Source organism: Aegilops tauschii, chromosome 5 (assembly GCF_002575655.3).
Source record: "Aegilops tauschii subsp. strangulata cultivar AL8/78 chromosome 5, Aet v6.0, whole genome shotgun sequence".
NCBI lineage: Eukaryota > Viridiplantae > Streptophyta > Magnoliopsida > Poales > Poaceae > Aegilops > Aegilops tauschii.
The window spans coordinates 308,337,581-308,360,430 of NC_053039.3; the positions used below are offsets into that span (position 1 = coordinate 308,337,581).

Below are 22,850 nucleotides of genomic sequence, written 5' to 3' on the forward strand. Positions count from 1 at the left end.
TGGTGTTGATAGCCATATACCCATGTGTCCATGTACAAATGCATTTCCCTAATTTCTTTTGGTAATTTATAATAGTACATGCAAAATTTGATTTTTTCGGAAGGTATGCTTGTTACTGGAATCTTATTAATTTCCCTTTCTAATAGACCAAGATCTCAAAATATGCAGTGGTTAGTATGGTTGTTAGCGGCCTATGAAGTTTTAGTAATACAAGGTTTATGTTAACTAATTACACCAACACCTTTCCTTTAGAAAGGAATTATATTGTTTTTCCTGTTTGCTTGTGTTAAGTGTAACGCCCACGATGCGGCTATATCTCCCACGTGTCGAGGCACGACTTAGAGGCATAACCGCATTGTAGGTATTGTCGCAAGAAGGGTCATCTTCACACAATCCCATGTAATGAACAAGAATGGGATAAAGAGAGTTGGCTTACAATCGCCACTTCACACAAAACATAAATAAATTCATACATCATCCAAAATACACACATAGACCGACTACGGTCAAATCCAAATGAAAAGAAGATAACCCAAAATACTAGATCCCCGATTGTCCCAACTGGGCTCCACTACTGATCATCAGGAAACGAAACATAGTAACGACCAAGTTCCTCGTCGAACTCCTACTTGAGCTCGGTTGCGTCACCTACACTGGTATCGTCGGCGCCTGCAACTGTTTTGGTAGAATCTGTGAGTCACGAGGACTCAGCAATCTCACACCTGCGAGATCAAGACTATTTAAGCTTATAGGAAGGATGAGGTAATGAGGTGGAGCTGCAGCAAGCACTAAGCATATATGGTGGCCAACATACGAAATAAGAGCGAGAAGAGGAGCAACGCAACGGTCGCGAAGCTAGAAGTGATCCTGAAACTGCTTACGTTCATACATAACCCAAACCGTGTTCACTTCCCGGACTTCGCCGAGAAGAGACCATCACGGCTACACACGCGGTTGATGTATTTTAATTAAGTGAAGTGTCAAGTTCTCTACAACCGGACATTAACAAATTCCCATCTGCCACATAACCGCGGGCACGGCTTTCGAAAGATAATACCCTGCAGGGGTGTCCCGACTTAGCCCATTATAAGCTCTCACGGTCAATGAAGGATATTCCTTCTCCTGGGAAGACCCGATCAGTCTCGGAATCCCGGTTTACAAGGCATTTCGACAATGGTAAAACAAGACCAGCAAGACCACCCGTTGTGCCGACAAATCCCGATAGCAGCTGCACATATCTCGTCTCAGGGCACACCGGATAAGCTAAGCGTACAGGTACCGACGTAACCCAAGTTGCCAAGGGATGGTCCCGCACGGTGCTCTAGTTTGGACCAACACTCAAAGGAGCACTGACCCGGGGGGTTAAAATAAAGATGACCCTTGAGTCTGCAGAACCCAAGGGAAAAAGGCTTAGGTGGCAAATGTTAAAACCAAGGTTGGGCCTTGCTGGAGGAGTTTTATTCAAGGCGAACTGTCAAGGGGGTCCCATAAATCACCCAACCGCGTAAGGAACGCAAAATCAAGGAACATAACACCGGTATGACGGAAACTAGGGCGGCAAGAGTGGAACAAAACACCAGGCATAAGGTCGAGCCTTCCACCCTTTACCAAGTATATAGATGCATTAATTAAATAAGAGATATTGTGATATCCCAAAATATCCATGTTCCAACATGGAACCAACTTCATCTTCACCTGCAACTAGCAACACTATAAGAAGGGCTGAGCAAAAGCGGTAACTTAGCCAAACAACGGTTTGCTAGGAAAGGATGGTTAGAGGCTTGACATGGCAATATGGGAGGCATGATATAACAAGTGGTAGGTAGCGCGGCAAAGCAATAGAGCAAACAACTAGCAAGCAAAGATAGAAGTGATTTCGAGGGAATGGTCATCTTGCCTGAGATCCCGCAAGGAAGAAGAACGAGTCCATGAAGAAGACAAACTTACGTAGTCGAACGAATCCTCACAACTCCGGAACGAAACCGAAGCTAACGAGAGAAGCAAACCGGAAAGAAGCAAACAACATGGTAAACAACCATCACAGAAACATGGCATGATGCCCAATCAAATATGATGCATGTCCGGTTTAAAGAGGCATGGCATGGCAAAGTGCAACAAACAACTCTACAAGTTAAGTGGAGCTCAATATGCAACGAGTTGCATATTGGTGAAACACCACATGACTTATTTAGTTCTCTCCCGTTTATGTACTCGACAATATTAAATGTTGGTCAACATGGCAAGAGGTGAGGCATAATTAAACTACACTATCTAAGCAATTTAAATGGGGCCGGAAACAACAAACAACAATTCCGGAAAATCCCCACATGCATATTTTGAATTTACTACTGTTCTGCCCTAAACACAATTTTAATGTTGGTAAACAGCAAAATAAAGTACACCATGTTAAACTAGGCATTTTTCTACCCCATTTACATATAAAGTTTATTAAATTCGGAGCTACGGTTATTTAGTTATGAAATAAAGCATTTTAGCATGGCATTTAAGCTAATTAATTCAAACAGCACATTTAAACATTTTAAGCATGGATGAAAGTTGGATATTTTGAAACTAGATGAAATTCTAAGCATTTTACATGTTTAAATCATTTTAATCCAATGCACGGTTCTGGAGTTATTATATGCATGAACATTGAGGGGTAAACTGTAAATATGCAGTTTTCTGGATAATTGGCAAATTCGCAGAACCAAAAAAAACAGGCCGAAACTGGAGGGGCTGGGGAAGCTCACCCATGGGCTCGGCCCAGGAGTTGGGGGGAGGCCGCTGGGCCTGGCGCGACCCACGAGCAGCCGGATCGGTCAACGGGCGAGGGGCGGGCGAGACGCTCTGCTCGTTACTGAAGAACGAGCAACAGAAGCAGCGGCAGGTTCACGTCGATGCAGAAGATGGCGCCGGGGAGGTTCTGGCGACGGGGTCGGTGCGAACCAGTGAGTAGGCGCCGGAGATGGCCGGATCTGGTGGCAATTCGGGTCAAAACGAGGCATGGCGGCGCCGGCGCGCTGTGGAAGAGGACCGGCAGCAGGGATGTACTCCTGCGAACATATACAGGTTGTGAGAGAGTTTCAGAGAGGAGAGAAACAGAGAAGAAACGGGAAAAAGGAGGGAAGAACGGGCACAGGCGGCTAGAGGTGCTCACGAGCGAGCTGCGGTGGCTCGAGGCAGCGCAGGGGATCGAGCGAGCATCTTGACCTGAAGCAGGGGGCGCAGGGAAGCAGGGGCACGGGACTTGGCGCGATGCGGGAAGATGGAGGTCGTCGGCGGCACTTGGCGGCGGGGACGGCTGGAGGCGGCCGGATCAGGACGGATCCGGGACGAAGGGACCCGTTCCCGGCGATGGCGAGACTGCTCCTGCTTGAACAGAGAGAGAGGCCGAGAGGTGAGAGGCATCCAGAGGAAGCAGAGAAAGCGAGAGGAGGGAGATGGCAGGGAGCGGGACGACCTGGTGGTGGTGACCGACGGCGAAGGGAGCTCCGGTGGTGCTGCTGCTTGCGGTGGCGCGCGGGAAGCACGGGAGGAGGGCGATGGGGGTCGGCGTGGAGTGGATCGAGGAGCTGCTCTGGTTGGCCGGGCGAGCGAATTGGGGAGGAGCAGTGGGGAGCGCTGGTTGGTGGGTGGAGGAAAACGAGGAGAAGGGATCCCGAGGTGGATCGAGACCGGGGCTGGCGGCGGCGGAGGGGTTCGGAGGATGGGACAGCTCTCCTCAATTTTAGGGTTGGTCAATATATATCTCATAGGGATTAGATTAGAGGCTATTTGGGCCCTCCGATTTAAATCGGATGATCGAGAAAAATAGGCTAGGAGAGTCCAACAAAGAAAACGGTGATGTTATATAGATGTTTGGGGATGATCCGGATCCAATGGTCACGACTGAGAGATTCGGGTTCGGGACAGCTTCGGACGCGCACACGAGGGGTCTGTGCACTGTATAGAGAGACTCCGGTCTAGGCCAGAGGGCAAACGAAGAACAAGGTTGGTCTCGGAACGGTCAACGAAAGCAAGGGGGGACGCGGCAACTACGAGCGGATGCAAGTTTAAAAACAATGACGACAACGAGTGCCGATGCAATGCAAAAGATGACATGATGAAATGCAACAAACAAATAAAACACACGGTGACAACGAAAACATGGAAGGCATCTGAAGCGTCGGTCTCGGGGCGTCACAACACTCCTCCACTTACAAGAGATCTCGTCCCGAGATCTAGGATGGCACCGGAGAGAAACGGAAGAAGGAAGAGGTAAAACTAAGTTGCTTCTTTGACAAACGAGTGAAACCACGAACCTCGAGAGGTTTAACAATTTGCAAGAAAGAATGCAATGGAGATGAATGAGATTGCAAAACACTCCGTTAGCAAAGAGGAACAAAGAACATTTGCGAGAGCCTTGTAGGTTGAAAGACATGACATAAGAGCTTCATGGAACAAAGGAATATGGAGCCACACCGGTATAACGAGATAGCCAAGGAACAAGAATGACATAATTTTGACAGCACTCCGGTTGAACATGGAATGAATAGAACAATAACTTGACAAGATGGGAAAATACTTGACGAGAGCAACAACACAATGCCTCCGGAACAAAAGAACGAATAGAATGAAAAGAAGGGAGAAGACAATAACATCTTCTACCTCAAATGAATTTGATATAGCATCCTTAAAAAGAAGGATAGAACGGAGTTGTTGAAGAATCAACAACGAAAAGAATAAGCTTGAAGTGGACTTATGGAAACATCTCAACATTTTGAGGTGACAAACGGCCACTAAAGGAAGCCATTGATTTGAGTGAGAGCACCAAGGCGATGAAAAACTTCTTTCACCAAGAGGATAGGAGAAAACTTGGATCATTGATAAGCACCATAATAGCAACATTCCTTAGGGAAGGCTTTAGGTGAAACATGACACAAGATAAATCCAACGAAGAGATTGGTGGATTTAAAATATCTCATTCTTGACAACATGTGAATCATGAAACGCGAACTCAAATTGTCAAGAATGACATAACACCACCTCAAATGATAAGGTAGAACGAATTGCACTTTAGAATGCAAGATGACGAATGCTTGAACTCCTCAGGACAAAACATGTGTTGAACACCATGTTTATTTTAGAGTATAGCTTGGCGGATCTTAAGTTCGAGAGAAATCTTGAAAATAATAATTTAAGAATGAAAGGAATCCTTAACGAAGCACCATGTTGAGCCTTCGTGAGAACTCCGGTCAAGAATGATCAAACGAAAGGAAAGCTGAAAAGAACTCCAGTAATAAAAGGATGATAGAAAGAAAGAGAAGTTGAAAACACAAGGTGAAGCCTTGCAGTGATAAGATGAAGCTTTGAAATGATATAACCGAGAAAACTTGGAACTCCGGAAAGAAAGATGAACAAATGAAAACAAGAATTTTGATGAACCTCCGGAATAAGGAATTGAATTTACTCGATGAAACAAAAATAAGAATTACATTATGCTCATCCTTCACCAATTAAATTGATGACAAGCAATGGATTTGGCATACTACTTATTCTCGTAGAAAGGATTAAGATATATATGGCGCAAACTTGGGAAGGTCTTCAACGAACCACCGGTAGGATTGGAAAGAACGAATGAATCTATATGATAACGAAGGAAGAGAACTCTTGAACGAACCACCGTTAGAATTGAAAATGAACGAAGAAAAGATAAAGAAACACCGGGAAGAATTAGAAAATGAACGAAGATACTTGAGAGAATTTAGATACAAGTGAAACGAAGAGATCATGAACTGATTAGAGAATACTTGAATGCTGCACCGGTAAGATTTGGAGAACGAGAGCCGAATGTTGAGAACGAATAAATCTTCTGAAATGATGGCCTTTGGAGAATCAAACTGAAAAGACTCATGAATTGCTCCGGATGGGTGAAAAGAATTCTCACAATTGAAAACAATTATGAGAGGATGGCATGACGCTAGAACCATGAATCTTTGGAAGAACGGGTAAGGGTTTAAGAGGAACTCTTCTTCGGTCTTCAAAATCCGAGAATGACGATGAGAAACACCATGAATTGTTGAGGCACTCCGGAATGAAGAATAGAAGGTTGAACCAACGATGAAAAGAATTTAGAAGATCTTGGAGAAAGACATTTGACTGATGATAATTCATTCTTACGTCAAACTTTGCAATGAATTTGGGAAGAACTCCGGAAAGAATTAGAAGAGTAGGTAAGATCCTGGGAAAAGACCTGTGGGTTATGGCCCACTCAAGAGAAACACCGTTGGAATGATTTTGAAGAGAGATTGCACCGGTTGAATTAAATGGCTTGAATGAGATAGCATCCTCAAAAGAACTTGAGTGAATTGAGAATGGAAACTTGAATCTTCTGAGATATCTTCATCACTCCAGAACAATTGAATAGCGAGAAATGGATGATTAAGAGGTGCACCGGTACGAGAAAAACATTTGAAATGAGGAAAAGATATGATCGACAAAGCTTGAATTTAATCCACTGGAGAAGAAAGAGAACGAATAATGATGAAGTTAAGGCTCCGTTAGTATCTTCCTGAGAATCACCGGATAAGAACATTGACGGAAAAGAATGGAGAGACTTCCCATCTATAAGATGGATACTTGATGAAGAAATCTGAGTCCTTGAAGAAAAAGGGTGGGAGGGCGGGGAAAACAAAGACAACTTGGGGCGGATGAAGCAAACACCGTTGCAAAGAACTGAGAATTGATCTCGCGAATGTTGAAATGATCGGATCCACTTGAAAAAGATCACGTCGGTTGGAAAAGAATTGGCATGACAATCTCGATGATCAAGAAGGCTTAGTATCCACATAGAAATATGAGAACACCGCTTAGGGAAGGTATGGAATCAACACTTGGCATTGAAGCAACTCGAATACCACAAAACAAAACAAAAACAAAGGATTTGGCTTGCAAAATAAGCCGGAACAAACATATGATAGAGATTTCGTCCGAAGTTTTCGTGGTGGGGCCCACACGGGCTCGATCGTACAGCACCATCATGTACAAGGCAGTGCACATGCCATACGAAGCGTCCCCGAGTCAGCATAGCCAAGGACTCTTTAAGACACTACGAGACCACTGTAAAACCAACCGTGGATAGGCAGACCACTAGACGTCGAACCCCAATCTCATATCATGCATCTGTCGGAAAGAAATCCTATGAGCTACTTGAATTCCCACTTATAAACTCCCGAAACTTTCTGTTTATGCAATCAGGTGTTGGGGATACAGGGGACACAATATATCTCACCCAAACTAACAATACCTAGATCCAGTTGTAGCCATCCTTCAACACATAACCAAGAAACCTTCGGAAATCATTTACCTCAACCTTCGAAAAGCATCCGTTATACGAGTTATGGCAATAGTCCCGAACTCCCGCCCCAGTACTGGGTGGCGTCGAGGTGATCTCACCAACAACTGCATAAAAGAGATTTTCGATGTCGGCGAAACTCAGGTATTCCAGAACTGCAACGATAAAATTGTGACGACAACACCTCGGAGCTCAACTCCCCGGGACACTGCCACAACCCCTAAATGTCAGGAGGCACCAAGAACAATGTTCTCGTCACAAAACCATCAGAACGATTCCAAGATACCCGCGTGATCCTAAAAAAAATTCGTGAAATTTGAGGAGAGGAGAGTCAAAACTTCTACGTCAGGGGGCCTCACCAGAGCGACGAAGGGACTGAGGAGTAAAAAGAATCCTACTCTTCGATATATATAATCCTAAGACTCAAAACATTTTTGTTCTAGACTCAACAACACCAGCGATTCGATCAAGCAGGGGGCTCCTAAGTCGGGGATGGCTCTGATTACCAACTTGTAACGCCCATGATGCGGCTATATCTCCCACGTGTCGAGGCACGACTTAGAGGCATAACCGCATTGTAGGTATTGTCGCAAGAAGGGTCATCTTCACACAATCCCATGTAATGAACAAGAATGGGATAAAGAGAGTTGGCTTACAATCGCCACTTCACACAAAACATAAATAAATTCATACATCATCCAAAATACACACATAGACCGACTATGGTCAAATCCAAATGAAAAGAAGATAACCCCAAATGCTAGATCCCCGATCGTCCCAACTGGGCTCCACTACTGATCATCAGGAAACGAAACATAGTAACGACCAAGTTCCTCGTCGAACTCCCACTTGAGCTCGGTTGCGTCACCTGCACTGGTATCGTCGGCGCCTGCAACTGTTTTGGTAGAATCTGTGAGTCACGAGGACTCAGCAATCTCACACCCGCGAGATCAAGACTATTTAAGCTTATAGGAAGGATGAGGTAATGAGGTGGAGCTGCAGCAAGCACTAAGCATATATGGTGGCTAACATACGCAAATAAGAGCGAGAAGAGGAGCAACGCAACGGTCGCGAAGCTAGAAGTGATCAAGAAGTGATCCTAAAACTGCTTATGTTCATACATAACCCAAACCGTCTTCACTTCCCGGACTCCGCCGAAAAGAGACCATCACGGCTACACACGCGGTTGATGTATTTTAATTAAGTCAAGTGTCATGTTCTCTACAATCGGACATTAACAAATTCCCATCTGCCACATAACCGCGGGCACGGCTTTCGAAAGATAATACCCTGCAGGGGTGTCCCAACTTAGCCCATTATAAGCTCTCACGGTCAACGAAGGATATTCCTTCTCCCGGGAAGACCCGATCAGTCTCGGAATCCCGGTTTACAAGACATTTTGACAATGGTAAAACAAGACCAGCAAGACCACCCGCTGTGCCGACAAATCCCGATAGGAGCTGCACATATCTCGTCTCAGGGCACACCGGATAAGCTAAGCGTACAGGTACCGACGTAACCCAAGTTGCCAAGGGATGGTCCCGCACGGTGCTCTAGTTTGGACCAACACTCAAAGGAGCACTGGCCCGGGGGGTTAAAATAAAGATGACCCTTGAGTCTGCAGAACCCAAGGGAAAAAGGCTTAGGTGGCAAATGTTAAAACCAAGGTTGGGCCTTGCTGGAGGAGTTTTATTCAAGGCGAACTGTCAAGGGGGTCCCATAAATCACCCAACCGCGTAAGGAACGCAAAATCAAGGAACATAACACCGGTATGACGGAAACTAGGGCAAGAGTGGAACAAAACACCAGGCATAAGGCCGAGCCTTCCACCCTTTACCAAGTATATAGATGCATTAATTAAATAAGAGATATTGTGATATCCCAAAATATCCATGTTCCAACATGGAACCAACTTCATCTTCACCTGCAACTAGCAACACTATAAGAAGGGCTGAGCAAAAGCGGTAACTTAGCTAAACAACGGTTTGCTAGGAAAGGATGGTTAGAGGTTTGACATGGCAATATGGGAGGCATGATATAACAAGTGGTAGGTAGCGCGGCAAAGCAATAGAGCGAACAACTACCAAGCAAAGATAGAAGTGATTTCGAGGGTATGGTCATCTTGCCTGAGATCCCGCAAGGAAGAAGAACGAGTCCATGAAGAAGACAAACGGACGTAGTCGAACGAATCCTCACAACTCCGGAACGAAACCGAAGCTAACGAGAGAAGCAAACCGGAAAGAAGCAAACAACATGGTAAACAACCATCACAGAAACATGGCATGATGCGCAATCAAATATGATGCATGTTCGGTTTAAAGAGGCATGGCATGGCAAAGTGCAACAAACAACTCTACAAGTTAAGTGGAGCTCAATATTAAATGAGTTGCATATTGGTGAAACACCACATGACTTATTTAGTTCTCTCCCGTTTATGTACTCGACAATATTAAATGTTGGTCAACATGGCAAGAGGTGAGGCATAATTAAACTACACTATCTAAGCAATTTAAATGGGGCCGGAAACAACAAACAACAATTCCGGAAAATCCCCACATGCATATTTTGAATTTACTACTGTTCTGCCCTAAACACAATTTTAATGTTGTTAAACAGCAAAATAAAGTACACCATGTTAAACTAGGCATTTTTCTACCCCATTTACATATAAAGTTTATTAAATTCGGAGCTACGGTTATTTAGTTATGAAATAAAGCATTTTAGCCTGGCATTTAAGCTAATTAATTCAAATAGCACATTTAAACATTTTAAGCATGGATGAAAGTTGGATATTATGAAACTAGATGAAATTCTAAGCATTTTACATGTTTAAATCATTTTAATCCAATGCACGGTTGTGGAATTATTATATGCATGAACATGGAGGGGTAAACTGTAAATATGCAGTTTTCTGGATAATTGGCAAATTCGCAGAACAAAAAAAAAAACAAACAGGCCGAAACTGGAGGGGCTGGGGAAGCTCACCCATGGGCTCGGCCCAGGAGTTGGGTGGAGGCCGCTGGGCCTGGCGCGACCCACGAGCAGCCGGATCGGTCAACGGGCGAGGGGCGGGCGAGATGCTCTGCTCGTTACTGAAGAACGAGCAACAGAAGCAGCGGCAGGTTCACGGCGATGTAGAAGACGACGCCGGGGAGGTTCTGGCGACGGGGTCGGTGGGAACCAGCGAGTAGGCGCCGGAGATGGCCGGATCTGGTGGCAATTCGGGTCAAAACGAGGCATGGCGGCGCCGACGCGTTGTGGAAGAGGACCGGCAGCGGGGATGTACTCCTGCGAACATATACAGGTTGCGAGAGAGTTTCAAGGAGGAGAGAAACAGAGAAGAAACGGGAAAAAGGAGGGAAGAACAGGCGCAGGCGGCTAGAGGTGCTCACGAGCGAGCTGCGGTGGCTCGAGGCAGCGCAGGGGATCGAGCGAGCATCTTGACCTGAAGCAGGGGGCGCAGGGAAGCAGGGGCGCGGGACTTGGCGCGATGCAGGAAGATGGAGGTCGTCGGCGGCACTTGGCGGCGGGGACGGCTGGAGGCGGCCGGATCAGGACGGATCCGGGACGAAGGGACCCGTTCCCGGCGATGGCGAGACTGCTCCTGCTTGAACAGAGAGAGAGAGGCCGAGAGGTGAGAGGCATCTAGAGGAAGCAGAGAAAGCGAGAGGAGGGAGATGGCAGGGAGCGGGACGACCTGGTGGTGGTGACCGACGGCGAAGGGAGCTCCGGTGGTGCTGCTGCTTGCGGTGGCGCGCGGGAAGCACGGGAGGAGGGCGATGGGGGTCGGCGTGGAGTGGATCGAGGAGCTGCTCTGGTTGGCCGGGCGAGCGAATTGGGGAGGAGTAGTGGGGAGCGCTGGTTGGTGGGTGGAGGAAAACGAGGAGAAGGGATCCCGAGGTGGATCGAGACCGGGGCTGGCGGCGGCGGAGGGGTTCGGAGGATGGGACAGCTCTCCTCAATTTTAGGGTTGGTCAATATATATCTCATAGGGATTAGATTAGAGGCTATTTGGGCCCTCCGATTTAAATCGGACGATCGAGAAAAATAGGCTAGGAGAGTCCAACAAATAAAACGGTGATGTTATATAGATGTTTGGGGATGATCCGGATCCAATGGTCACGACTGAGAGATTCGGGTTCGGGACAGCTTCGGACGCGCACACGAGGGGTCTGTGCACTGTACAGAGAGACTCCGGTCTAGGCCAGAGGGCAAACGAAGAACAAGGTTGGCCTCGGAACGGTCAACGAAAGCAAGGGGGGACGCGGCAACTACGAGCGGATGCAAGTTTAAAAACAATGACGACAACGAGTGCCGATGCAATGCAAAAGATGACATGATGAAATGCAACAAACAAATAAAAGACATGGCGACAACGAAAACATGGAAGGCATCTGAAGCGTCGGTCTTGGGGCGTCACATTAAGCAGTTAAGCCGCATATGAAAATTCATACATTTGCTTACTCTCTCTTTAGGAAGAGCTTTTCGAATCAAGGAATAAATGAAGAGTGGAAGATGACCTAAGTTAGTGGAACCTGTCTTCTCATCATTTGTTCAGAAATATGTATATTCCGGATGATTACTTTTGTAAGATCGGTGGAAGGAATTGCATTTCTTACTGTAGTGAGTTTCCAAGATGATGGAAGCACAGATAAGAACCATTGCCGGCACATTTGCATGTTATAATTTGATCCCTTTGTTAAAAATGAGATAGAGTTTTTTCGCATGTTACTGAAAGTCTGTAAAAAAGCCAATTACAATAACACTATGTATGGGGTGTCTTGGCAAAGCCTACAATTGGCTCAAGAAACCATTGAATATATATAATTTTAAGCTTATGTTTTTAGACCATTTTGTAACAATTTGGTTGACTTTTTTTTACTTGGTGCTCCTTAATTATTTGCATTGATTGGTGAACAGTTATGTGAGTGTTGGAAGGAGCACGAGTTGTTACATGGAATACCCGACGAAGAAAGAGCGACATGGTTGTTAAAAGGTATATGTCCCGTTGCAACGCATGGGCAATTACCTAGTTAAGGATAAAAAGATGGGGTTTATTCATATTGCTGGGGTTTACTTTGTCTACATCATGTCATCTTGGTTAAGGCGTTACTCTGTTTTTATTAGCTTAATACCCTAGATGCAAGCTGGATAGTGGTCGATGGGTGGAGTAATAGTAGTAGATGCAGGCGGGAGCCGGTCTACTTGTCTCGGACGTGATGCCTATATACATGATCATTGCCTTGAATATCGTCATAACTATGCGCTTTTCTATTAATTGCCTAACAGTAATTTGTTTACCCACCGTATGCTTTGTGTTCGAGATAGAAGCCTCTAGTGAAAACTATGACCCCCAGGTCTACTTTTATCATATATAAAATCCAAAAATACCTTACTGCACTTTTATTTATCTTATTTTGCAATTTATCTATTTTCCTACCACTACGAGATCTGATGCTTGCAAATAACCGCCGAGGGGATTGACAACCCCCTTGTTTGCTTTGGGTGCAAGTATTTGCTTTTGTGCGTGCAGGTGCTGCTGGCGAGATTCTGTGTGGTTCTCCTACTGGATTAATAACCTTGGTTCTTAACTGAGGGAAATATGTATCTCTACTGTACTGCTTCATCCTCTCCTCTTCGAGAAATCCCAATGGAGCTCACAAGTAGCACTCCCAAAAACCTTATTGCCATTCTCCCAGGCAGGATCTCGAACGATAGGGTTCCGGAGGCACCTGCTCTCCCGACCAACCGTGCACGCGGTCGCCGGGATGGGATCTCCGAAAGTAGCACAGACAGAGCAACAGTAGATAACGGCTAGGATTGTGCAAGAGGGAGTGAGTGAACTGGTTAGGGTTCACTCCACTGGCCCATGCCTCCTTATATAGGTTGTCAGGCAAAAATAAGGTTTGGCTCGGCTCATTCCCGCACCCCCACGGCGCGCGCGTGATGTGGCGAGGCAAGGCGGGCGACGAAGGAGGATGAGCGCGCGTGTACAACTCCTCTTCCCAAGCTCCCAATGGCATGTGGTAGAGCAACCCTTATAAAGGGGTCTCACTCTCACTCCACTAGCAATATGGTACTAAACTTCTCACCACTTGCCATGCACCTAAACGGGCCTTAGAGCATCTCCAATAGATGGTCCAAAATTTGGCGGTCCAAAACCGGAGATGTAAAATTTGGACCGCCAAAAAGTGTGTTTTGGAGCTCCGAAAAAAGCTCAACTCCAACAGATGGTCCAAATTGATGGTCCAAAATGAAGATGTAAATTTCTTAAAACGACAAACTACTAGTCCATTCAACATAGTTCAAACATCAAATTCAACATAGTTTCATACATGAACTTCAACTACTACTTATTCAAACTACTAGATAAACTACTCCTCATCATCGGAGCGGTTAGAGCGGTGGAGCGGCGGCGGCGTGCGGCCGGGGCGGTGGCGGACGGAGACGGGCGGGGCGGAGCTGCGGGGCGGCGGCGGCGTTCGGGGCAGTGGCGGACGGAGCCGGGGCGGGTCGGAGCTACGGCGGGCGGGCCGGGGCCGGGCGGAGCTGCGGCGGGTCGGAGCTGCGGCGGACGGGGCGGCGACGCACGGGGCGGCATGGAAACAATGGCGGGGGGCGGGGCCGGATCTGATGCGGGCGGCGTGCGGCGGCGGGGTGTGGAGGCGGCGGGGCGACGGCGGACGGGCAGGAGGTCGCAGGCGGGCGGGCGTCAAAGGAAAGGAACTAGCGGTTGGGCGTTCGCGGGCTGCGGCTGGTTTTGGACCAGATGCACCTCGTGATGTAAATTTGCACCGCGAGATGTTGTATTTTACATGACGAGGAGGCCGCGGTCCAATTTTTTTTACATATGGACCGTCTGTTGGAGTTGCGTTTTTGGCCTCAGACGGTCCAAAAGTTAGTTACTTTTACATTTGGACCATCTATTGAAGATGCACTTAGGGATTAACCAGGATTATTGTTTTATATGGGCTTAAGCCTATCTCCAACATGCTCTTCTCCTAGCCCACCAAATGGCCCATAGGGTAACAAGGACCCTTGCTGGTTCCTCCTGCCCAAGTGTATCAAATAATCAGAACAGCCAAACGCGAGGATTTTCAGTTCGGTTCACAATCATATGTTCAATCAGCTCCTCGTCTGACAGTGCCCACACACCCCTCGCTATATTGCATTTAATAAGAGCGTGACGCCAGCTGTCGAAAGCTCCTTTACAAATAGGGCAGATGTCTGAATCAACCATGCTTCTGTTTGGTCGAATCTCTTAAGTTGGAAGGGACATCTTTGCAAGTCTCCATGTGAAAATTCTTACCTTACCTGTAACTTGAACATGCCATAGCTTGACCCACGACTTTCGAGTTTCAGCAAACTTAGAATTACTAGGTCGGTGCTCCAACCAATCCTCTTGTTGTTTTTTGATTCTCACCTAACATTCTATATGCAGGCTTGACTGAGAAAACACTATTCTTTTCATAATGTCATGCCTAGAAATCCATCTACTTCCGCGAGTTGATCGGGATCTTCAAAATCACCTCTTTGTCCATCTCCAGAAAGTGATCATGCGCAGCTTGATAGTTCCAAGTCCCAGATACGTACATGATTGGCCCACTTACCAATTCGGACGGTTCACTGACTTTGCCACAATCAGGTGCAAATTATAATCACAAGGTAGCCAGTTTTCCTCCCATACCCGTGTCTCCTCCTAGACCCATGTCTTCTCACCTGTACCAACTCTACTCACGAGGTAGCCAATTTTCGCGTCTCTCTCTATCAATATGGGACGGAGATTGCCTGCGGTCGGCTCCAGACGACGCCTAGATGGAGAGCTTCACGCGACGAGGCAACAAAGGCCCAAAATGAAACATGAACACTTTGGACCAATACTAGTATTTGGACCAAAATTAGGGGGGCCTAAATGTTGGGGGCCCTATGCGGGCGCACAGCTCGCACAGACCCATCAACGACCCATTGACTACCAGGGCTTCTGTAGCAACTTCGTCAATCTCAAGATGATGTGCTGACCCAGTCTTTCCGAGGTGCTCATGGGAGTAGGATTGTGTGCATGTATTTATATGGGTTAGTATATGTGCGTATGCATAAGCGTCTGCGTCTATGTTAAAAAAAGTTGAGATGGCGAAAAATTAGCAAAATCCTTTCTTTCTTTTCCACAAAGTGCAAAACTTACATGAAGGACGTCCCGGACCTTTGCTCGACACCGTCCCGCCGAAAGTTTAGGGGCAATCCTAGGGTTTAAGCCACCGCCGCCTCCGACTGTGCCATCATAGCCGACTTCCCGCCGCCGCCACCCCGTCTTCCACGGCCAGTAGCCAGACGATCACCTCCACCCGTCGCCGTCCTCCCCGTCGTCGCACACTCCCCACCGTCGCCACCCCGACGTGCCTAAATCTCTCTTGCTCGGATGGCCCGGGGGAATCGAGAACGCCGCTCAAACCCTGCTCCACGTCCTCTGCCCTCCTCCGCCTCTCGCCAGCAGCCGAATGCGTCGGCGGCCGGTGGCGGCACCGACAGAGAGGCTGTGCTTGCCCTGTGGAAGAATGCATCTGAGCACATGAGACGGGGAACGCACGCAAAGGCTCTTCGGATCCTTCAAAAGGCCGTGGACAAGCTCGGAGGCCTGGAGTCATCGCCGCCGATCCTCCTCCACGCATACAGCACCGCGCAACAACTGACCGCCGCAATCACCGCCGACAGAAAGATCCGGGCAGGCCATTTCAAGTCGGCCATCGAGGCCTCTAGGCGGGCTACCGAGATTGCGCCGGCCTCGGTCGCGCTCGCCCACTCCTATGCCACCCTTCTTCTAGGAGCCTCCAGGGACATGGACGATGACGACGCCATCGTCGCCTTCCCGAGTATCATCGCCGAGTGCGAGCGTGGGATCCAAATTAAGGAACCGTCAGACCCCGCGCTGTATGATCTTGGTCAGAGGGACTCCGAGCACCTGACCGCAGATGTTCTTGCTGCCCTGCGCGAGTTGAAACAGGTTGTATCGGAAGATCTGCAGGGAATGACGAGATACAAAGAAACCAAGTTGAAAATTGTTGACTTTCAGAAGCAGCAGCATGTGGCTGCCTCTGACTCGCCGCGGATAACTGGACACTGTGCTGATCAGAGGAAAGATGGCCTCGAACAATCCTACGAGGTTATAAATGATTCTGGGAAATGTGCAGATAGGGAGGCATCAGTGGAAATGTATGCTATTCACTAGCTTTTCACTCTTTCCTTTAAAGAAGAACTTTGATTAGAAAATACTTCGAATTATGTTAGTGATTGCTTTGCTTCTTCTTTAGTATAAGCAACATGAACAAATACAGGCAGCAATAAAACTATCTTTGTTGTCAACATCACTGGTTTCCTTTTGTCCCTAAACATTCATGTTTGAATGGCTTTAGTCTATCTGTTCATGTCAACTTTTGCAGTCAGACTCACCTTAATTCTGATGACTTTGGCTGCAGTTTTTCAACAACTGACGCTCACCCAGCTAAGCAAGAGGAAGAAACTCAAGCAGAGGGAACCGTGGAGAAGCTAAATACCAAGCATTTTTCAAAACAATCCAGAAGTACTTCAGAACCTTCTGAATGTGAGTGTCTTCTATACACTGGACACTTGTTTCTTTGAAGCGTGCTATGTCAAATTGCACCAGCATCACAATAATCCTAGTAGTTTAACGGTGTCCTTTCCTATACACAAGTGTCAAGCAGTGATAGAGTACTTGTCATTTAAGTTGAGTAAATTGGTAGCATTCTTTTCTCACTATGGTATATAAACACCTCTATGAACAGTCATTCATAGTGCAGAAAATTGATTGAGTACCTGAGCACAACTTAAAGATTGTGAAATACTAAAACAGATTTATGTGCAAATTGATCATATTTGAATTGTGTTACCAAATCATTACTGAGGATGGTCATGCATGACAACCTTGCCCGCTTTCATCTGCAACCTCCCAGCTCACGAGATTTATGTGTTTTGGACATTGACATGGCCCCAAAATTCAGTTAATGTAAACAGCCTACTTTTTTGGTGAAGAGGGGTTGCAATAGTTATTGAAGTATGTATAATAATCGTTTACCTTTTCTTGTTCACTATAGCCATGTCCACATATTTCCGTTTTCTTTTTCTCTACCCACACATTATCCTGTGGATGGCAAACACAGGCTTGTTATAAATGGATTGTATGCTAGATATTTTCTTGCTGTTATTTTCATCTGAATATATTTAAAGCTGTTACCTTTATATTCAGTTGCTGGCGCAATCCAATCAGAAATTGTACGCATCCAGGACCAGGATGATAACGATTGTGACAGACGTTTCCTAGAAGACCTGCGCCAAAGCATTGGTACACCAGTGCTGTCTTTTTGCTGCTGATTTCCTTGTTGCTTCTCAACAAGCTAATATCTTGGTCCTTGAACAGCCATGGATAGTGTATATATCCATTCAACAACCAATTAGCATCATAATAGCCCATATGCTGTGTTTCTCTCAAAACAAATAACCAGATATTGAACATATAAACCTCTCTATGCTACCCGCATAGCTGAGGCATTTGCGTCGTGAGATGAATCCGGCTCCCTCATTCTGCCTTGCTGTCAAAATTCACCTCTTTTTTACCTCGTTGTCAAACATCTGACCGTTAGTTTATTTGCACGGCGTGGCTTCGGGACTGAGTGGATGACGTCTGGGCCACCCTTGCGCGCGGACCCAGCCGTGCAGTGTGTGCGTCGTGTGTGTGCTGGGTGGAAAAGGGGTGGGCTGAGCAGTCGTGGGTGTCAGGGCATCGAACATGGGGTTTGATGGATGAGAGAGAGAGGGAGTTAACCCCACCATGCCCATGTCTCTCTCGTCTCTCCCGTTCCAACCAAATCCGGGGCTGGCGGCGGCAAACCCTAGCGCTGCGGCGGCGGCGGCGGCAGACCCTAGCGCCATGGACTGGCCGGTGCAGGGGACGGCGATCACGGCCGGTTGATGACGGCGCCTCAGGTCCATAAAGTGTTGGCTCCTCTCCATCGACATGACCAGCACCAAAGGTGCGTATTCCCGTCACCTGTTGCGTTCGGTGTCTCCGTACATTTCAGCCCCGTTCGATGCCTCTCCTCCAGCCACACGACGTTCATTTGCCTCTTTCTCTTCCCTGTGGACGTCACCTCCCCACGTTCTGGATGTACCATGATTCTGGATCGGGCACAAGTCGCCCCAATAGGAGAGCAGGTCTGGTGTGGTTTCATGGTGGGTGTTGAGGAGCAGGGGGCTGGGGAGGGAGTCGGCCATCACTGCCTACCACTGCTCACGAGTCGTCGTGCCCCATCCCCAACCTAGACTGCACATCTACAGCTTCGGCATCTCCCTCTCCCCTATTTTTTGCCTTTTGATTTCCCTGGTTCATTGATAATGCGATTTTAATTTTTTGATTTATGTGTGCAGATCGGATGAAGAATACAAGAGGAAGACTAAGAACAAGGTGAGCTCTCTCTCCCCCTAATCTGCCTAGATTGCAAGTATACATGTGCATACTTAATTACTATTTAGCTGTTCTATTGCGTTCTTAGTTCTTTCTTTTTTCAGCCATGCATTTCTTCTGTCTATAAGAGTACACCATTCTTCGTTTGATCACTCTTGGATGATTCCTTTTGTTTGAGGAACTCAAATTTTCAGTAGCAAGCATGCAGTTTGGCCAATGATGCAGGGTGATCTGGTTGTTCTGTTGGAGCTGAAAGTTTGGACGGGTACTGAATAGTGTGAATTACATCTGTAAATAACAACATGAGGATCAGGGATGCAAGCGGCTGGATTTCAAAACTGCCCCCCCCCCCCCCCCCCCCTATGTTTTGCTCGATAAATCAAGTTTTTTTTTTTTGCAATGTTCAATGGCCTGAATGTACGAAATGAGACAATTCACACCCTTGATTTCATAGCAGGTCTCATGGTTCAGTAGCAAGTATCATTAATCTAACTACCTCCTCCAAAATGTCATTTTTCAATTGATTTTAGTTCCCTTTTGTATTCAGTTTTTAAATTGGTTTCAACTGTCTTTTGGCACTCAAATGTGATTAAGTGCAGTAACATGTAGCATTTAGTTTATTTGGTTGACAGTTTATAACCTCAGCAAGGAGCACGTGACATTGACGCCATCACTGAGCTCAAGATGGTGCCTTGCAATGGTGATATCTCTTCCCTGCCTCTTATCATCTCCTTAATTTTTTTGTACTGTGATTGTTGGGTTCAGACAATGATGGTTGTAATCCATGATTTAATTTTCAAAGTAAGAGAAGGAAGCTATGGGCCTGGAGAAGATGATGATTTCTTAAATTGTTTATTGGCTTGGTGTTATCATATACTAATATGAAGAATAATCATTCCATGCTTTGATCTTAAAAATCAAATGAGGAACCAATGGGTTTGGACAATAATGATGGGGTTTAATTTTTTTCTAGGTGTAGATTGCTAATATGAACAATTATAATTAGTGTGACTGGTTTATAGTTATATATAACTGAACAGTTAAAAGTATTCTCTATACAATGAAATTGAGCTCATAAAATTTTATTTATCCTGTGCATTTTCTGCTGCAGATCATTGCACTTCTCTTCCATACATCAGTGCCACTTCCAAAGCGGAGTGCCTCCTAGAGGATAGTCTCTATTATCAGAAGGGTGAGTGTCCAGTTTGCTCTGCATAATACAACGAAGCCTTCAGTGTTGGAGGGGTAGGGATCATTCTGATATTAGTTCTCTTTTTTGTTGTGGTAGTTTCCTTTTTTCGTACTTCTTCAGTTAATTACCTTTTAGTCTTGGAATGCGTAATCACACCTTTTTTTCATACTTCTTCAGTTAATTACCTTCTGCTACATCTGCTTCCAAATAAAAACATGTCAGAAATGCTTATGCTGTCAGAAACATTCTACTGAATACATTTTTTCCATTGTAGGATTTGCACGATAATGGGATGTATGTGTTTTTCTTTTGGAACTCTGGCACTGCCATGTACTATAACATATGATTACTGTTTTGTTGATCAGGAACACACTTTCGAAATAATAACATTATAGGAAGAAGAAGCTGAACTGGAATATGTGTCTTCTCTTCCTGAAAGTTTCCTTAAATGATTCAGTGCCCCATGAAATTAATCTGGACTGAAATTACATATTTTTATTAGGTGAAGCAGCACAGAAGACAAAGAAGGCATATTGTGCGAGAGTGGCGATGGCATGGACGAGCTTGCCTGCTCCCAGTTCGGGTACCAATGGGACAGCGACACGTTCTAGCTTGCACTGAATGTGATCGTATAGAGACACGATGGATATGCCCAATCCTACAGTGGCGTATGGAGCCGGCTTCGTGTGAGATGACAGTGGGTTAGCGGTCCATCATGCACGTGTTCCGTTGGTACAAATCTCTTCTCGCGGTACACAACGACTACCATCAGTTGCGGCCCGGCGCGCAAACGTCGTCTTCCTAATAAACAGATAAGGGTGCACAACATTGTGGATCCAACCTTGCCGGCGACGCTGAGAAAAAAAGGCAAATCTATCCATTCGGGCACCGCACGAGGCGAGAAGCTAGGAGCTATGGTGATGGCGGCGGCGGGAGGCGGGAGGCGGGAGGCGACGGATTCGAGTTCCTAGCAGATCCGGTTCACAGGTATGTTTTGCTGCAACCCCTTTTTATTTCCGGTGTCGGCCGCTGTAACTATATAAGAAGCTTATTAGTTTGGCGAAATTATGTATGAAGCAGGGCAGTACAAAGTAGAGGAGGTCTGTAAAGGGAAAATCTATTTCGTGCGATGATACCATCCAGAGAAACATGAAAAGTGGTGCGGGATGTGTACAAAGTGGAAGTTGTTGAGGAAGGGAGGGAACTGATATGTGAGTGTGCTAATTTCGAGCACACATTCTTGCTCTGCTGCCATGCAGTTAAGGTAACAAAGATTTCATTCTGATGATAACACATTCCTTGCAAGAACTATTTCTTTTTTGTTAAATGAGACAATTAAGAATACCGGCTATGGGTTTTGTAGGTCCTTGATTTCGTCGGCATATACCAGATACCAGCAAAACATATTCTGAAACGTTGGACAAAGGATGCAAGAGATGTATTGTCAACCCACTTATCACACCTTCAGAAGGATAGCATTTCAGTGAATTCAATAACCTTTAGGCACTCAAATCTTCACACACATGCACTCGAAGTGGTGAGGCTGGAGATGCAAATACAGAGGCCTATGACTATGAGTGTGCAATGGACATCTTGAAGATAGCAATGGATAAACTGACACCAATAGCCGCCATGCGAGATGGAATGTGATTGCATTGGAAGACAAAATTCAGCCAAACAAGAGATGTCTACACCTGATTCAGGCGGGGGCTCTGTTAGCCATGTGTCTTCCAGCTCTAGCTCGAGTGCCCTTGCAGTCAGCGATGAGCATGACCGGCATCTTCAGTTCTTGCCATCTGATGATCATGTCGCTGGCGGCAGTGCTCCAGGGCATGCGGCTTTCGTGCAGGTCGGTGATTGAGGTACGTGCCGCTCTTGTTTTGACTGCCCTTCCCCTTGCTCATTTGCAACCCAAAGGGTACAGATCTATAAACTATCCACTCCTGAATGCAGGATACCGTGTACGGGAGGGCTGATGGTGTATCGATGGAAGATGAAGGTTGCGAAGATGAGTCACAAGTCCAGTCCCGTTCTTCAACCGTGGAAGAGGTGGGTACCTATGATCCAGAAAATCAGAGCTACGCCGGCGGTGATAACCAGGGGCGAACCCACGTTATGGTGAGTGGGGGCCTAGGCACCCACTGAAAATATGAAATTTCGGTATGATTTGCTTGTGTTTTTGGAAAAATATTCTTAAATTCTTCAAATTTCTATAGAATATGCCCCCAGTCAATTAGTTTGCCCCCACTCAAAATACTTTCTAGGTCCGCCACTGGTGATAACTGGTCCGAGACAGGAAGCTACTCCGAGTTAAGGACCAAGGTTGCTGATGGATCCATCAGCGGCGTCGATGGTGAGAGACGCGCAGCAAAGCGAGCAAGAGTTGAGGACTGATGTGTTCCGAAGATGCTTAAAGCTGTTACCCTTAGTAACCGCTGAACTCAGCGGTGAAATCCTAGACTAAAAAAGGTGTTTGTGTTAAGATTAGTGGCGTACAAGTTTGCGCCAGTGTGCTGCGGCGGGTTCAATGTCGATCTAGGAGTCCTGGTAGGTTTGTGTGGAAAAAATAAAAGGAGGTTAGGTTTTGGTTTGTCGAAATCCACGTATGTTGATTAGATTATGTTTTCATGTGTGGTGTCTGCCCCCAATGACTGGTCAACTCATGCTCGTTTGCAACTTTGGTACATCGAACATATAAATCGTCGTAGACTACCCGCCGTTCTGAGGGCGTTGCGCGCGCCAGACATTTTTGACCGCCCGATAAAGTTACAACAGTGAAATTTTGTCTGGTGGCGGCTGGTCAACCGTCCGCTAATTTTCACATTCACTGCCGCTTCAATGGAGTATGAAGG

At 46.4% G+C, this 22,850-nt stretch overlaps 1 protein-coding gene and 1 long non-coding RNA gene across 6 annotated transcripts; one reads left to right on the plus strand and one right to left on the minus strand.

The window, feature by feature from the left end:
- Positions 1–400: 400 nt before the first annotated feature.
- On the minus strand, positions 401–3,718 carry LOC141023404 (uncharacterized). The gene is made up of 4 exons (XR_012184713.1): positions 3,158–3,718; positions 2,751–3,053; positions 1,898–1,988; positions 401–722 (listed from the first exon to the last, which is right to left on the minus strand). It is a non-coding gene; the product is annotated as an uncharacterized lncRNA (long non-coding RNA).
- A 14,398-nt stretch (positions 3,719–18,116) lies between these two features.
- On the plus strand, positions 18,117–22,627 carry LOC109767911 (uncharacterized). Of its 5 annotated transcripts, none has more exons than XM_073500271.1 (9): positions 18,117–18,375; positions 18,770–18,806; positions 19,423–19,506; positions 19,918–20,051; positions 20,501–20,985; positions 21,076–21,262; positions 21,362–21,860; positions 21,952–22,158; positions 22,263–22,627. In XM_073500271.1, exons 1-4 carry the CDS (start codon positions 18,314–18,316, stop codon positions 19,972–19,974), a joined length of 240 nt encoding a protein of 79 aa, XP_073356372.1. In that variant the 5' UTR covers positions 18,117–18,313; the 3' UTR covers positions 19,975–20,051; positions 20,501–20,985; positions 21,076–21,262; positions 21,362–21,860; positions 21,952–22,158; positions 22,263–22,627. The 5 variants fall into 5 exon arrangements, with proteins under 5 accessions (XP_073356372.1, XP_073356374.1, XP_073356371.1 ...); XM_073500273.1 differs by having other exon boundaries at positions 21,079–21,262; positions 22,236–22,627; XM_073500270.1 differs by having other exon boundaries at positions 21,079–21,262.
- The last annotated feature ends 223 nt before the right edge of the window (positions 22,628–22,850 follow it).